Genomic DNA, 17,990 nt, shown 5'->3' on the forward strand with positions numbered 1-17,990 from the left:
CAGGGGAGGTGACAGCAGAGGAACGAGGTGAGTGACGGGCTAGGACTCGCATGCAGGTGAGTCCCGCCATGCAAATACCAGCCCCGCTGGCTGAAGGAGAGAGCGGGGCCAATCGCTCACGGCCAGCGCTTGCTGTCGGAATGCAGATCGTAACACTTGCTGCAAAATTGCGCTGCTTCAGTGGGACACTTCTGTGTTGAATTTGTTAATCAGTTAGATTTTTTGAGAACCTAATGAAAGACCTTTCCAAAAGACAATGAGGGAGATTTATCAAAACCTTTCCAGAGGAAAAGTTGCTGAATCACCTATAGCAACCAATCAGATCACTTCTTTCATTTTTGAAAAGGCTTCTGAAAACTGAAAGAAGGGATCTGATTGGTTGCTATGGCAAACTCAGCAACTTTTCCTCTGGACAGGATTTGATAAATCTCCCCCCAACTCTTTAAAAAGACCACCCCCTTATGCATATCAGATTGTTTGTGATGGATTTTCAGTTCCACCATTTATTATGCATTCATTAAGAAGATCATCCCCTGGAAGACCACATTTTAATGCATTTTGACTTGTTGTTGTTACAAGGTTGCATTGTACTTATTTTAAGACAGATCTTACAGTACGAGAAGCAACCATTTCCTATACTAATGTTTCTGTTTCATTCTACAATACTGGAATCCACCTCTTTTTGCCTCCATGTGTGTATTTGCTTCAATGTACTAAACACCAACTTTTCATACCCTAACATACGTATCTGCTTCTACAGACATAAACCATCTCTTCTTACATCAATAGATAGATCAGCCTTTACAGTGCAATGGACCACCTACTCTCACCTGTATGTATTTATTTGCTTCTACAGTATAATAAGCTTTCTTATTTTATCCCCTTAACTAAAAGCTCTTTTATGCTTACCAGGTTTACGTAATTGTCATATGATCTAACAAATGATATCCTTTATAGATTTCACTCTGAATGCTTGCTTAAAGATATTTCCTTTGTGTGTTATTTTAGTGTATACAACAGGCAGCCTATGCTGACCCTAATATTACCTTTTCCGTCATCACATCCTCCAAATGAATTTTGACGTACATGTTGTTATACACTAAGAAAACACACCGCACCTTTTTAAAATATCCTTTTTTCTTTACATATTTACTCCATTTAGATGTCAATCAGCTCACTTATTCAATGGAACTCTCCTCCCATGTCTTCCTATATAATCCGACCATATTATCGAATGTTCTACTTGACAGAAATTGTGACCATAAGCACATCCAACTAGAAGAGTCAACATCCCAACATGGGTTTCCTCTATGTCCTTGTGCTTGTAGCTGTGTTTTTACAGAAAGGTATGTTTTTTTAGAGAAATTTTTGTAATTAGTAACACCTTAATGTTTTAACTGGATTTTATAGATGAATAGTAATGGGTTTATATTACTTATTGAGATATAATGCTCACTACCTTTAACTAAATCATATTTTATGTGCATATAACATTTCATTTACATGTATATAAATATTGTGTACTCACTTTGACTTGTTTTTGTTCTGTCATAATGTTATGGGGGAAAAAGCCCTGAAAATGCTCTCCTGTACACAAAATATCCAATTCTCTATTCTATTAATTATAGTTGCTGTTTTTGTGAGTGTGATTTTTTTTATTTAACTATGATTTCATAATTGCAAAAAAACAAGTCAACAGTTTATATCCTAAACATCATAAAATACCTCCTATGTTATTTACAGAGAGTTGTAAATATGAGCTAATAGAGGGAATCCTCCTGATCAGCACCCTGTTTATCCCTCTGTAGGACACAAGCATATGATATATTGTAGGATACAAGCATATGGTATACAATATACAATTTGCAATGGCCTCCAGTACTGCATTCACTGCTGCAGTGAAAAATGATGGCCTATATACCAATTATAGCAAGAAGAAAAATACAAAAAAGAAGCCGGCACCTCGTGTAATCCTGCGAGATAAAAGAAACCCCAATACCCTCTAACAGATGGTCTCTCACCTGTGAGAATACTTGGGTTCAGGCTTAACACCCCTGATTTGGGGTATCATCAGGATCCAGGAATTGCAAGCCAGCAGTAGGATGATGGGGTCCTGTGACGGGAAGTGTAGATACAATGTTGCAAAAATACGGAAAGAAAACTGCAGTGACTCTCTCATGGAGGATCCAGATTTCAAGAAGTATGATATGAAGGTCTTTAATAGTATTCATTAAACAATACATATAAAAATAAATAGCCTGTTTTATTTATTTTTATACGTATTGTGTTACGGAATATTATTAAAGACCTTCATATCAAACTCCTTGGAATCTGGATCCTCCATGATAGCGCCTCTGCAGTATTTTTTCATATATTTTTTTGCCACATATACCAATTATGGCCTGGTATCCTCCGAAGGACCTGCAGAGTGAACAATCATAGATACCAGTTTTTAATGTGATATTTAGATCTGGGTCATAGCTAAAATCTTCATCTCCCTTCCAGTAAGTGCAGAAAAGATGTACAGATGTATCTTAAGCCCTTCATGGATTCAACATATGTGGATAACTGCTTGGCCAGCAGTGAACTTGCAGATCAAAATATTCACTGGGGAGTCTTATAAATGGCTCCTTATAATAAATACAATTAAAATGTATTTACTTGACTAAATCCAACACAAATTCAATTGCAAATTATTTTATCATTTTGTTCATGCAGTCTGTAAGATTTATAAAACATAACACCATAGAACACTATGTTATTCAAGACTTGTTTGAAAAGAATATAAATAGAGGTATTGCAACAGAATATCTGTTCACTGGATTGCAAACTGTCATGTTAATTTCTATGGTAAATATAGGCAATGATCCATAATACTGCAATAGAAATTATATGGAGAATAGCACCACACCGAGAAAGGTACAATTATTTCAGGGACTATAACCAATATATCAAAAAGAGAAATACAGCACAGGAAAAAGTAGTAGTAAGGATTTGGGTGCATGCAGCTCAGGGTTATGGTGCTACCTATCTATCTACACTACTCAAAAAAAATAAAGGGAAAACACTTAAACAAGACAATGTAACTCCAAGTCAATGACACTTCTGTGAAATCCCACTGTCCACTCAGGAAGCAACACTGATTGACAATCAATTTCACATGCTGTTGTGCAAATGGAACAGACAACAAGTGGAAATTATAGGCAATTAGCAAGACACCCCCAATAAACGAGTGGTTCTGCAGGTGGTGACCACAGACCACTTCTCAGTTCCTATGCTTACTGGCTGAAGTTTTGGTCATTTTTGAATGCTGGCGGTGCTTTCACTCTAGTGGTAGCATGAGACGGAGTCTACAACCCACACATGTGGCTCAGGTAGTGCAGCTCATCCAGGATGGCATATAAATGTGAGCTGTGGTAAGAAGGCTTGCTGTGTCTGTCAGCATAGTGTCCAGAGCATGGAGGCGCTACCAGGAGAAAGGCCAGTACATCAGGAGATGTGGAGGAGGCCGTAGGAGGACAACCACCCAGCAGCATGACCGTGCAGAGGGGAGCAGGAGGAGCTCTGCCAGGGCCCTGCAAAATGACTTCCAGCAGGCCACAAATGTGCATGTGTCCACTCAAACAGTCAGAAGCAGACTCCATAAGGGTGGTATGAGGGCTCGACGTCCACAAGTGGGGGTTGTGCTTACAGCCCAACATTGTGCAGGATGTTTGGCATTTGCGAGAGAACACCAAGATTGGCAAATTCGCCACTGGCGCCCTGTGCTCTTCACAGATGAAAGCAGGGTCACACTGAGCACATGTGACAGATGTGACAGAGTCTGGAGACACTGTGGAGAATGTTCTGCTGCCTGCAACATCCTCCAGCATGACCGGTTTGGCGGTGGGTCAGTAATGGTGTGGGTGGCATTTCTTTGGGGAGCCGCATAGCCCTCTACGTGATTGCCAGAGGTAGCTTGACTACCATTAGGTTCCAAGATGAGATCATCATACCCCTTGTGAGACCATATGCAGGTGCAGTTGGCCCTGGGTTCCTCCTAATGCAAGACAATGGTAGACCTTATGTGGTTGGAGTGTGTCAGCAGTTCCTGCAAGAGAAAGGCATTGATGCAATGGACTGGCCCGCCTGTTCCCCAGACCTGAATCCGATTGAGCACATCTGGGACATCATAGTTAGTTACTATGTATTCTTTAAGGTTAAGCTATACAGGATAAACAGATTACAAGAAATGTTGATAAAGCCCTGTGTAGCAGGGCCTTTTAGTCTTTTTTTTTTAAATGTGTATTTTTTATTTTGAAGTCTGATAAATGTTTTGTGATGTAGATTAGAATGTCTGTTTTACATTATTCTACTATAATGATCTCAATATTTTTTTCTTTTCATTCAGGAGAGACATACACATGCTACCGTAAGTACTTGCTTATCTGCAACATTAAATATATAAAAATTTGTAATAGAGTAAATCATCAATACAATCATCTGTTATATTATAAGGCTCTTTTTTTACAATTCCTTTTTTCTGTTTCTGTTGGACATCTCAAGAGCATAAAAACCCTTGTGACACAGCTGTTTAAAGGGGTACGCCACTGGAAAACATTTCTTTTAAATCAACTGGTGCCAGAAAGTTAAACAGATTTGTAAATGACTTCTGTTAAAAAAAAATCCCAATCCTTCTAATACTTATCAACTGCTGTATAATACAGAGGAAGTTCTTTTCTTTTTGAATTTGCTTTCTGCCTGACCACAGTGCTCTCTGCTGACACCTCTGTCCATTTTTGGAACTGTCCAGAGTAGGAGCAAATCCCCATAGCAATCCTCTCTTTCTCTGGACAGTTCCTGACATGGAAGAGGTGTCAGCAGAGAGCACTTGTGGTCAGGCAGAAAGGAAATTCAAAAAGAAAAGAACTTCCTGTGTGTTACAGAAGCTGATAAGTACTGGAAGGATTGGGATTTTTTAATATAAGTAATTTACAGATCTGTACTTTCTGGCATCAGTTGCTTTAAAAGAAAATGTTTTCCAGTGGAGTACCCCTTTAACAGATACATAGGGTTTCTAGTATAAAACGTGTCTCTAGACGTTTCATTGTTTTTTTTTTTTGTTGTATTTTTTGCTGGGTAGCATAATGCAGACCTCAAAACTGTCTAAAAGAAAAACTGCAGTACTTTGTAGAAATCCTATATTCCTTGGTAATACAAATAAGTCCTTTATTTCTTAATTCAAAAATATGCCTTCAGTAAAATGTTGCTGACAAAATATGCCATATATAGAATCCCATATGTATGGAGCCTCAACAGCCTTTTGTCAAGCAATTGATTTTGGATCAAGAAATAAACTACCTTTATTATAAGTAGTGTTGAGCGGCATAGGCCATATTCGAATTCGCGAATATTCGCGAATATATGAATGAATATTCGTCATATATTCGCGAATATTCGTATATTCGTAATATTCTCGTTTTATTTTCGCATAAGCGAAAATTTGCGTGTGCGAAAATTTACATATGCGAAAATTTGCATATACAAAAATTAGCATAAGCGAAAATTCGCAAATGCGAAAATTTGCATATGCTAATTTTCGCTTATGCAAAAATTTGCGCACCAGTATCACACAGTAGTATTAGAGCCTTCTTTACACCACACAAGCTGGAAGCAGAGAGGGGTGATCACTGTGATGTTTACTGTGTGAAAAAAAACAAAAAACAAAAAAACTAATATTCGTAATTACGAATATATAGTGCTATATTCGCGAATATTCGCGAATTAGCGAATATGCGGTATTCGCGAATAAAATTCGAATTGCGAATATTGGCGAGCAACACTAATTATAAGTGCTGGATTTCTACAAAGTATTGCAGTTCTTCTTTTTGACAGATTTGATATATGAGACCTATTGTACATATTTTCACAGCATGTATGAAAATAAGAATTTTATCACTCGCAATTAGCTTGAAAAATATGAAAAGCCACTCTTTTTGCATGGATAGTGTAAGGCTGGGTTCACAAATGTCCGGCATCCAGAATAGGTGAACTCAGCCTAGATCTGGACACAACTGATGCCACAACTGATGACAAGTTGTCATCAGCTGTATGGCATCCGGCTGCGTTCCCCTGTTCGGTTCTCTACGGCGTGTCCAACCCTCCAGAGTCAACATTGAGACATTGGATGATTGTGAACTGTCCCATTCAAATTAATAGGATCAGTTCTAGCATCAGTTTCCCTCCAATGCACGCTGGAGGGAAACTGTGCCAGACACCTGATATATGTGAACCCAGCCTAAATGGTGTGTTACTGAGTATTGGTGTGTATTACTCCAAAGCTTTGTGGAATAACCTATTCAAGGATATAGAATTTTTTAATTGTTTTTAACTGTTTATACAAATCTAAGTGAAGGGCAACATAAGCAGTAGCAGTAGCATTACTCTGTTGCAAAAGTACATTTTGCAACACAGGTACAAGGTGATGATACATACAAAGTTAAATTAACCCTTTTTTCATTTTTGCACTTTTGTTTTTTCCTTCTCTCCTTCTAAAAATCACTTTTACTTTGTAATACTATCAATCATTTTACCACCAAATCTACGACCAAACCAGAAAAGAAAAATATTTGTGAGGCAAAATTGAAAAAAAGCGTCGTTTTGTACATTTTGGGGGCTTCCAACTAAACACAGTGCACTTTTTGGTAAACATGACCAAAAATCCATACAATTAAAATGATACCCAACTTATATAAGTTTGATTTTGTTTTAAAAATGATAACTTTGTGTATGTAAATTAGAATGTTCAAAAGTGTCCTCTTCTGACCCCTATAACTTTTTTATTTTTCAGTATACGTATGGTTTAATTAACATTATATTTTTATATTTTGGAAATTTTCGCGTGCGGCGATGCCACATAGGTTTATGTTTATTTTGTTAACATATTTTTTTTTTAAATGAGAAGGGGGGTGATTTAAACTTTTTTTAGGGAAGGGGTTAAATCCTATTTGTTAACTTTTGTTTTCTTCTTTTTTTACACAAAAAAATTGCATAAACTGCTATGCCATAGCATTGCATTGGTGGTCAGTGTTATCGGCGCTCTGCTGCTACAGCCTGCTGAGCAGGCATGGAGCAGCAGGTCACCTATCAGACAGATAGGAGGCAGGTAGGGACCCTTCCCCTGTCCTCTCAGCTGTTCGGGATGCCACGATTTCACAGCGGCGGTACCGAACAGTCTGACTGAGCTGCCAGGATATTTTCACTTTACACGTGGCGATCAACTTTGATTGCCGCATCTAAAAGGTTAATGCCAGGCATCACCTCGATTGGTGATGCCCGGCATTAGACACGGGTCCCGGCAGCAGAAAACTGCCAGGACCGACCCACTATGACTCCTGACCACGCGTCATAGAAGGGGAACGTACACCCTCCGTCCCCAACAGGTGAAAAATAAGTACCATAACCAAGATAAATTATATAAAGGGGAAAGAGGGAAGGTAGGAAAAGTAGGTAAACATTACCCCTTCACAACCTCTCAAATTTTGATTTGTGGTTTATGTTTTCCTCCTCCTCACTTTCTAGGACCCAGAATAGTTTTTTATATATGTGCACTGACAAAGTTGTACTAGAGATTTTCTTTTGTAGAACAAGTTATATTTTTCATTAGTGCACTTTATTTTATCATATAATGTATTACCAAAACAGAAAAAAAATTGTATGTAGGGCAAAATATTTAAATATATAGAATACCCTAGTTTTGTGTGACATTTTTTTCAGAGTTCACAATAAGGTAAAAATAACATGCTATCTTTATTTTATGGGTCAGTATGATTCCAAAGATACTAAGATTGGATAATTGAAGTTTAGTTTTACAGAGAATTTTAAATTTTTTTTGAAAACTTGAAGAAAAAATCTGTTCATTGTCATGTTCTAACCCCTATAACTTTTTATTTTTCCTCCTATGGACATGTATCAGGGCTTATTTTTTGTGCCATGAGCTTTAGTTTTTAACTGTTCCACTTTTGGGTAGTTCAGATTTTTTTAGCACATTTTATTACATTTATTTTATGGAATGTGATGTGACCAAAAATAAACAATTTTAAGCTTTTGGAATTTTTTTGCACTCAGACCGTTGACTGTACAGGATCAGGAGTGTTTGGACAATTACGTGATAACAAATCTTTTTTTTTTTTTTTTTTTTACAGTTTTATTTGAAAAAATGTGAATATGGGGATGATTTAAATTTTTATTTTTTTTATATTATTATATATGTTTTTAAAATATATTTTTACAAACATTTTTATACCTTTTTGTACACTTGTTTGACCCTCCCTAGGGGCCTGTTATAAGCCATCTGTAGATGGCTTACCTAGATCAATGTAATGCTAGTGCATAACATTGATCTATGCTATTGGCACTCATTTGCTTCAACAATCGGCAATTCATTGAAAAACCAGAGAAACTGGTAAAGCCCCAGCTTCCCCATAAACCCATCGGCTCCCAGCGAATACATTGTGAGGATGCCGATGGAACCACTAGACACCAGTGATCAGTACACATGGTGCATTGAACCATTTAAATGACAGACATCGGAGCTTTCCATCATTACAGACAGTAGCTGTCCACCAGTTATAATGTGGACTTAAGTCGTGGGCCCACGCCCTGTTGCCCATACACAACCTATGACATACCAGTACATCAAGGGTCATGAGTGGATTAATAAATGTAACCACTTCAAAAGATTTTATGAACTTTTGATTTAAATAACTGTTAATACTGTATTCCTCTTGGACTATAAGCTCTCGTAAACAGGGCCCTTGCTCCTCTTGAATACCGTATTTATCGGCGTATAACACACACTTTTTAGGCAAAAATTTTTAGCCTAAAGTCTATGTGCGTGTTATACGCCGATAAGCCGCTGCAGTTCAATGATTTAAAGCGGGCGCTTTAAATCAATAAACTGCAGTGGCTTTGCAGGTGCAGAGACAGCCAGCGCTGCCGGCTTCTCTGCCCCTGCCTGCCCTGGGGTCTAGAGCCCTGCTGCCAGCCCTTCTCTCCCCCTGGCTATCGGCGCCACTGCCCGTTCTCTCCCCCTGACTATCGGTGCCGGCGCCCCATTGCCGACGCCGATAGCCAGGGGGGGAGAAGCGGCGCCGGCAATGGGGCAGCGGCGCCGACAGACAGGGGGAAAGAAGGGACAGCGACACCCATTGCCGGCGCCGCTGCCCCGTTGCCTCCCCCATCCCCGGTTGCATAATTACCTGTCGGCATTGGGGCTTCGGCAATGGGGCGCCGGCACCGATAGTCAGGGGGAGAGAACATGCAGCGGCACAGATAGCCAGCGGGAGAGAAGCGGCGGCAGCAGGGCTCTAGACCCCAGGAAAGGCAGGAGGAGAGAAGCAGGCAGCGACGGCCTCTCTCCCCCTGCCTTTCATGCGGGTGTATCGGGGTTTACACGCGCACACACACGCACCCTCATTTTACCATGGATATTTGGGTAAAAAACTTTTTTTACCCAAATATACTTGGTAAAATGAGGGTGCGTGTTATAGGCCGGTGCGTGTGTAATATTGTAATGTCTGATAATTGTCTTTCATTGTACACTCATAATTGTAATGTGCTAATGAATTTGTTGGTCCTATACAAATAATAATAATAATTATTATTATTATTGTTAAAGATATAACAAGGCAATATAGCTAATGTATTCCCCAAACTTGTTTCTTAAATGAATATCTCTACAATGAATCAAAACAGTGATCTTATTTTTTTCTTTAATAAGGGACAGCAGCATATGTAATCTATAGATACTACTATTGGCTGGACAGTTTTACTTCTGCACTTCTGATAAATCTCCCTGTCTGATAATAGTTACAGTACTTAATAAATAGCTAGCACTTACAATTCAAAATGTTTCTTCTTTTCTAGAGGCACTTTCTACCAGTGACACACCAATGTGCAGTTCCTGTGGTGGTGGTTACTGTACATCCGACAATGGATGTTCATGCTACAGTGATGTTACAGCTACCTGTGTTCCCGAATCTGAATGCGCTATTGTGGGAACCAACATTTGTTGCCCAACAGGTTACTACTGGTCCTCGGCAGACAACTGCTGCACAGGTAACAAAACACCAGGTTTCAAGTTGTATAAGTGAAGTCAGTGGAACTGAACAGTTCTTGCATCAGTTACAGTTATTGTTAGTGCTAAATCTATTATGTTGTTTTTGTTTTGTTACAGCTACACTGATCTGCAACCCCTCCTGCCAGAATGATCAGATTTGTAAAAATGTAAATGGTGTAGCAACCTGTGGCTGTAACACTGCTCTCTACAGTGGAATGAGTAAGTGCCCCATTAAACTCATGTTTCCTGTGGTCCCCTGGTTTTCCCTCCTGTGTGTTTTTTTTTTTTAACAAACATTGTATTAGACTGTCAAATTGTGATGGATCTGGTGATAGGTCCTATTCAGTTTTATGAAATGCAAACTAATGCAGTCATTCATGAGTCAGACTTTCCTCATATATGTTAGTTGACTGATCCCATTGAAATCAGTGGGTTTGGTCCATATTTCTCTAATGTGTCTGCCCATCTATCCTGACAAAACACATTGCATTTTTGTATTCTAATATGCAGATGATTTTGCCCCCAGACACATCATCTATTGCTCCACTTGTAAAATGTGAATCAAGTGTAATGACAGTTTCTCTGAGTAAATGCTTACTTGAAGCTCTCGGGTATGACTCCACAACTTTCCAGCTGAACAACAATTCGGACTCCTGTGTTAATACATACACTCAGACGATCAGCAACGTGACTATGCAGAGCATCCAGGCTTTACCACAGACAGGATGGTGTGGCAATGAAGTGGCGGTAAGAATTCCTACTTGAAAGGGGATTTGCTACTGATGACATTACTACGTATCAAATTTTAAAAGGGAAATTCAGCCAAAATAATTTTTTCATTGGTAAAGACTGTGATCTTTGACCTAGATTCTTGAAAGGACAATTAAAAAATGAACTCCTCTTAAGGCAATGTTGACATGGCGTAAAATGTGCGTAAAGACATTCCCCACATTTGAATAATCCGGCAGGCACTAGGACTGCTTGGAAATGTGCCGTCTTGTAGACGGCAATGCAGTTCCGAAGAAAATCCTCAAAAAGTCCATTCTTATTGCGGACTCCAGAATTGGGATTCCTGATGTTGAGATGTTTCTGCCGTGGAAATTCCACCATATAAAAATGCAGCAGGCTCCCATTATAATCAAAGGGACTTGGCTGAAGCGGAATGTCCATGCAGAATCCTGCCGAAACATTCCGCTGTATGAGCATACCCTAACAGTACCTAGAGATTTTCTTCCTGAAACTAGAACACAATTCATAGGGGAGAATTAAACATTGTGTGTTCTGTACATTTTTTTAACCTGTTTTCCTTGTGGTGTATTTAACGTGGTTGGGACTGATTTATGAAAAAGTTGCATAGACTTTCATGAACTGAAGTGTAGATGCATCAATGATAATAATGATTGGAAGGCAGAATACAGATATATGTGATACAGTCCTGACCTCAGTATTTGAGGAAAGGGATATAGGGGTCATTATTTCAGAAGACTTAAAGGGGTACTCTGGTGTGAATTTTTTTTTTTTCAATATCAACTGGATCCAAAAAGTTAAACAGATTTGTAAAATACTTCCATTAAAAAAAAAAATCACCTTCCAGTTCTTATCAGCTGTTGTATACTACAGAGGAAGTTGTGAAGTTATTTTCAGTCTGACCACAGTGCTCTCTCTGTCCAAGTCAGGAACTGCTCAGAGCTTGAGAAAATCCCCATAGCATACCTCTCCTGCTTCGGACAGTTCCTGACATGGACAGAGGTGTCAGCAGAGAGCACTGTGGTCAGACTGAAATTCAACTTCCTCTGTAGTATACAGAAGCTGATAAGTGCTGGATGGATTAAGATTTTTTTAATAGAACTAATTTACAAATCTGTTTAACTTTCTAGTACAGTTGATTAGATTTTTTCATCCCAGTACCCCTATAAAGGTAGGTGGACAATGAGCAGCAGGAAATGCTAGCAGAATGCTTAGGTGTATAGGGAGAGGTATTAGCAGTAGAGAGGGAAGTGCTCATGCACTGTACAGAACACTGGTGAGACCTCACTTGAAGCATTGTGCGCAGTACTGGAGACAATATCTCCAGAAGAATATAAATATTTTGGAGAGAGTTCAGAGAAGAGCTACTAAACTAGTACATGGATTGCAGGATAAAACTTACCAGGAAAGGATAAAGGACCTTAACATGTATAGCTTGGGAGAAAGAAGAGACAGAGGTGATATGATAGAGACTTTTAAATACATAAAGGGAATCAATACGGTAAAGGAGGAGAAAAACTACCACAAGAGGACATAGTTTTAAATTAGAGGGGCAAAGGTTTATGCAGTAATATGAGGAAGTATTACTTTACTGAGAGATTAGTGGATGCATGGAATAGCCTTCCTGAAGAAGTGGTAGCTACAAATACAGTGAAGGGGTTTAAACATGCATGGAATAAGAATAATTATATAAGGTAGGGACAAGGACTATTCATAGTATTCAGAAATATTGGGCAGACTAGATGGGCTAAATGGTTTTTATCTGCTGACACATTCTATGTTTCTAAAGACTGCAAATGTTGTGTCATGTATGGCATCTTAGCTATAGTTAAAACATTGTCATGCTGTCATATGGTCCTCTATAGCCAATCATTTAAGCAAAGTACTTTCTGATGGGCCATAAATGAGAATTTAGCAGGTGCCAAAACAGTATGTATTATGTCTGTCCTGGTGGCACACTCTCTCTAAAGTGCCAAATATGCGCTACACTTATTGCATCACAACCAACTCTTCTGAAAAGGTAGATATGAGGGTATGTTCACATATGCCAATATGAGTGACATAAGCCAATGCATGTCCATTTACGTTGCGGATACATAACGGGAAGTTAAAATCTGCCGTAAGTCTGCATTGTTACAGACTGTGCTGTGGAAACGCTGCAAACCTTCAACCGAATTAGCAAATTTCAAATACACTTTTTACACATTGAACCCATTGAATCCGCAGCAGCAAATGTGCAACAAATCCACAGCACATTCAGCAAAATTTTTACCCATAGAAATGCTGCAGATTATCCATGTATCACTTTGTATCAAAGTTCTGTTTCTGTTCTGCAGGAAAATATGCTGCAAAAAAGTTGTACTTTCTTACTTAGCAATGTATTTTGTTTTTAGAATGATTCTTTAAAAGTTTATTACTCCAACGTGCTTCACATTGGAATTCAGAACAAATCCATTATTACTGTCAACCCCACCAACATCTCCTTCTCCTGCTCATACAATCTGACCATGCAGACAAGTCTGGCAGCTGCTTTCAAGCCTTCATTTAAGTAGGTCCAAATCTTTTTATACAATCAGATTGCTCTGAGTTCATACAATGTGGATCAATGCAAGAAGAGTTAATATATAACTTCCACTGCTCACTATAGACTGTCTAGCTCATATTTTACATTTATTTGTATACAGCACTGTCAACATTTCAGTAAGTGGTGAAGGCTCAATACTCACTACAATGGCAGCATATTGGGACCAACAATATACTACACCAGTGCAAGATAATCAAGATGTTCCAGTTGGATCAAACATCTACTTGGGGATATTCTCAGATGCTCAGGATGTAAGCAAATTTGTTCTGAGAACAGAGAGCTGCTATGCAACACCCGATAATAATGTCAACAATGTCAACAGGGTGGCAATTGTGCTTGGAGGGTATGTTATTTTAGAATTTTTATTGTACTACAAGATTATGATTGTTTTCTATAATTTCACACCATGTTAAAAGAAAAAGCAATTTCCCTTGATGGTTTCAATTCCATTTTTAAAATAATACTGTACAATAGGAGGGGGTTCACACACCGATTTATGTGGCAGTTTTTCAATCAGTCTTTTGAGTCAAAGCCAGAAGTGTATTCACAAGGAATGTGAAATAAAAATAAAGAACTTATAAGTCTCCGTCGAATTCTGTCTTTGGCTCAAAAACTGCACCAAAAAGTGCATGTTTGATACCAGTCTGAAGATGTAATATGGACAATACAAGTGTGTAATAGTGCCCATACACATGGCCTTGAGCAAAGCTTAAATGCACACTAAAGCCTTGTTCACACAACACATAATAGTTTAGTTTATTTCATTTTTCTGTATTGGCTTCTAAACAAAGAAAGGAACATAGTGGACCAAGCCTCAAACACAGCTAATGCTAAGTTCCATGTTGGGCTTTACATTGGCAACCTGTCAAAAGAAGATAATGAGATATAGCCAAAATGTTGCCAACAGGCCCACTGATTTGATTTGGCAGGACACGGTCTAATAGTATCTATGGTTTGTCCATTTCTCAACTGTTTTTGTGTAGGACTACCATGTTTTTTGAGTGCCGCCCTTACAGCATATATGTTTGACAAATAAACAGATCATAATCACTTATTAGACTACATTCTTTCTATTAACGCCTATGAGGCCACTGGCAATACATCAGGCTATGTGCTATCAGGCTTTTTTGACAGGATAACATTAAATAGCCTTAAATGGAGCAGAAGATGAGATGTGAACTTAGGCTGTGGGTGATAGCTTCACATTTCTTAAAAGGAGCTTTATAATATACATAACTGTTCTATTTTTATAACTTACTAAGGTAGAGGAAGTATGACGAACAGACCTTTTAAATCTTTTATTTGTTATATTATTATGATGATATAATGTTTTATTATTCTATTTTTGCTGCCTAGTATTCTTGATATCTGTAATGCAGCATATCTTCCTATGTCATTGATATCAGTAATCCCATGAGAAGTCATTTCAAATGTGAATTTATCTTCTAGGTGTCCTGCCAACCAGGGAATAACTGCACAGGTGCAGGAAAATGGAGTATCTCTTGAGTCCCGAATTCAGTTTAATTCATTTGCCTTTCAAGGACAACCTTTAGTTTATATTACATGCCAAGTGCGAATGTGCGACAAAAATACAACATGTACTGGGGTGAGAGAATGATTCTGTTTTACAGTATCTGTTATTTGCGTTGTCACCAAGACCCCCTATTGTCCAGTTATGAAGCAAATGATAGCAGCCCTGTTTTCTGCTTTACAGTGTGGTGCTAGTCGTTCCAATGGTGATGATGGAACAGCAATGTTACAAATCCCACTGAATTTCTTAGGTATGTATATTTGTACAGTTATTTGAGATGGATTGGATTGACTGAGAGGTTTATGGCACCCATTATGTATTAGGAAAATTAATGCATCTCTAATATTGCTTACAGATGATTTCAGCAGTTCAGCATCAAACACAGGTGAGACTGATATGTTGGTTTACAAAGATAATCTGTTTGGTTATGAAATTACTGTACATTTAGCTAATGTACCTGTTTTATAGAGAAACCTAAGAGGTGTGTGTGCCCTAGATAGAGTCTAGGAATTTCACTAACCCCAATGTAAGTCTGGTTGTAGGCGAGCATAATACAGCTGGATTTTCATGTCAATTTCGCAGTCCAGCAGGCAAGCTCTAGTAGACTGCTTATGTCAAAACGGCCGAAATGCTCCTCTGAAACCAGCCTGAAGTCCAGAGAATGCAGTAATCTGAGGCAACCCATATGTACACGTGTTTCCCCGAAAATAAATCCTACCCTGAAAGTAAGCCCTAGCAGGATTATCAGGGTGGGCTGCAATATAAGCCCTACCCCAGGGGTAATCAACTGGCGGACAGCGGCCAGCCCCCCTCCTTTGGCTGGTCCCGCGGCAAGTTACAGTAATTGAGCCGGGGCAGGGACACTGTCACTTTAAAACGTCCCACGGCCGACGTCACGGACATGTCCCTGCCCCCGGCTGCTAAGCAACAGAAGGAGATCCCGCCGCCGAGAGCTGCAGCTTCCGTACAGTACAAGTTGCGGACGCTACCGTATGAAGGTGGGGAAGTGCTGGTCTCTGCTGGGGATGAAATGTGTACTGTAGTGTATTATGGCAGAGGGGTGGGGGGCACTGTAGGAGTGTGGAGGATGACGGGGGAAGGGGAGGATGGGGGCTGTAGGAGTGTGGAGGATGGGGGGTGCGGCATCCTCCACACTGCTACAGCCCCCCATCCTCCACACTGCTACAGCCCCCCATGTTGTTCAAGGTACATACCGTAAATAAATAAGCCCTACCCTGAAAATAAGCCCTAGTGTGTTTTTTGTGACAAAAATTAATATAAGGCTCGGTCTTATTTTCGGAGAAACACGGTATTAACTTGATGCTTATTTATTAGATTCTTACAATAAGTTTTTGCCCTCCACAAGTTCTGTGCATTGGCTTACGTGCTATTCTGATTTATAGGGAACAGCATCAGCTTGTAGACCTAAATTACCACTGAAAAATAGCAACAAACAGCAAAGGTAGCCAGTGATAGTGATGAATACTTTATTCGGATCACATTAAAACCGCATAAAAAGCGGAGAACAGCCAACAAACAACTCACAATAAGCGTGCAAGCGTTTCGGGTAACACCCTTTGTCTAAGCACTAAGTGCTTAGATGAAGGGTGTTACCCAAAACGCGTCCACTCTTAATGTGAGTTGTTTGTTCTCAGCTTTTTATGCGGTTTTAATGGGATCCGAATAAAGTATTCATCGCTACCACTGGCTACCTTTGCTGTTTGTTGCTGTTGCCTTGGAGTTCAAAGCCATGTTGGGGATCTTGAGAGCTGACTACCCTTGCTATTCTACCACTGAAAAATATTTATAGAGACACATCACCTAGTACTAGTGAAAGGGGGTCCACTGACCCTAATTGACTAGGATTTCACCCGAGATCCCATAATTAAGTCTTGATCCTACAGATGTTGTTTTATTTAGTAGATTCTTAAGTATTCAAGTATCTAGTCCTTTTGTTTTGGCACTGTATGAAATTCTTAGTTTTACACTATATAATTGTATTACTTAATAAGGGGGTGTCAATAGAAGCTACTGCACAGGGCTTGCCTTAATGTATTTGTAGATTTATAAAGCATTAGAAGGACAGGAATAAGAAACACAGGAAATGAAACATAACATAACCTTCTTTATTTCATTTATCCATCTAGTTGTGTCCTCCAGGGCCTTGTTGGTCAGCTCCTTTCTGGTATATCTGTCTGTTAAGCTCTTCTGAGAATATCAAACTGAATGAGAAGAGGAAGAAAGTGATCTTGGGATTCATTTACAATAAATTCTATATGATCAGGAACTTAAGTTATTTTTATTCAGCTTTCTAGAATTATTTCTACACTGTAGGCTTCCACATGGCTCCTTTATGGTCACACAATTCTCTTACCATGCAGTTCATTATGTAGACTGAATATTGTTCTGAGAGACCATGACAGCACGAGTCCTCTGGCTCTCCATTTCTATTAATGTTATTGAAAGAGTATTAGGTCTATATAAAGTATATGATTTGTCTGTTAGCTCTTATATATGTATAAATAAATACATTTGTAATATATAATCTTGGTGGTGTTTCTTTGCATTATATCAGTGGAGAAAATAAAGAGTGCATAAAAGTACAAATAGTCTGTATATGTTTGTCCCTGAATTTGTGATAACTTTTAGTTTAAGTTTTCAACCCTGAACTCACAATTTCAATAGTAGATAGTAGGTTTGCAAATTCATAGCTAATGTTAAACTACAAAAAGCAGTCCTAAAGGGGATTCCAGGCTTTTTTTCTTCAGACTTTCAGCCCATGATGCTAAGGTATTAACTACGCTTGTATTATATAATTTGTCCCATTTTTCTGCAAGGGACCTACAGCTGGAAGTGCTGTAGTGCAAGTCTTTCTATTTTACTGTTGTCTCTGCTCTTTCTCAGCATTCCATGTGGCCAGAGACAATATGTTATAAGTCACATGGTTCTAGGGGTGCTATGTTGCAGTAGGAGGGAGAATAGCAAGGTGGAAGGGAATTATTGAAGTAATAGTATCCCCCAACCCATTG

The 17,990-nt window shown here is 38.9% G+C and overlaps 1 protein-coding gene across 1 annotated transcript; it reads left to right on the forward strand.

Moving 5' to 3' along the window:
• Window positions 1-1,297: 1,297 nt before the first annotated feature.
• LOC130357449 (pancreatic secretory granule membrane major glycoprotein GP2-like) lies at window positions 1,298-17,245 on the forward strand. The gene is made up of 10 exons (XM_056560144.1): window positions 1,298-1,346; window positions 9,907-10,098; window positions 10,217-10,318; window positions 10,626-10,846; window positions 13,240-13,394; window positions 13,531-13,773; window positions 14,880-15,036; window positions 15,145-15,211; window positions 15,317-15,346; window positions 17,109-17,245. Exons 1-10 carry the CDS (start codon window positions 1,298-1,300, stop codon window positions 17,171-17,173), a joined length of 1,281 nt encoding a protein of 426 aa, XP_056416119.1. The 3' UTR covers window positions 17,174-17,245.
• The last annotated feature ends 745 nt before the right edge of the window (window positions 17,246-17,990 follow it).

The sequence above is a fragment of the Hyla sarda genome, chromosome 2 (genome assembly GCF_029499605.1).
Source record: "Hyla sarda isolate aHylSar1 chromosome 2, aHylSar1.hap1, whole genome shotgun sequence".
NCBI classification, from domain to species: Eukaryota; Metazoa; Chordata; class Amphibia; order Anura; family Hylidae; genus Hyla; species Hyla sarda.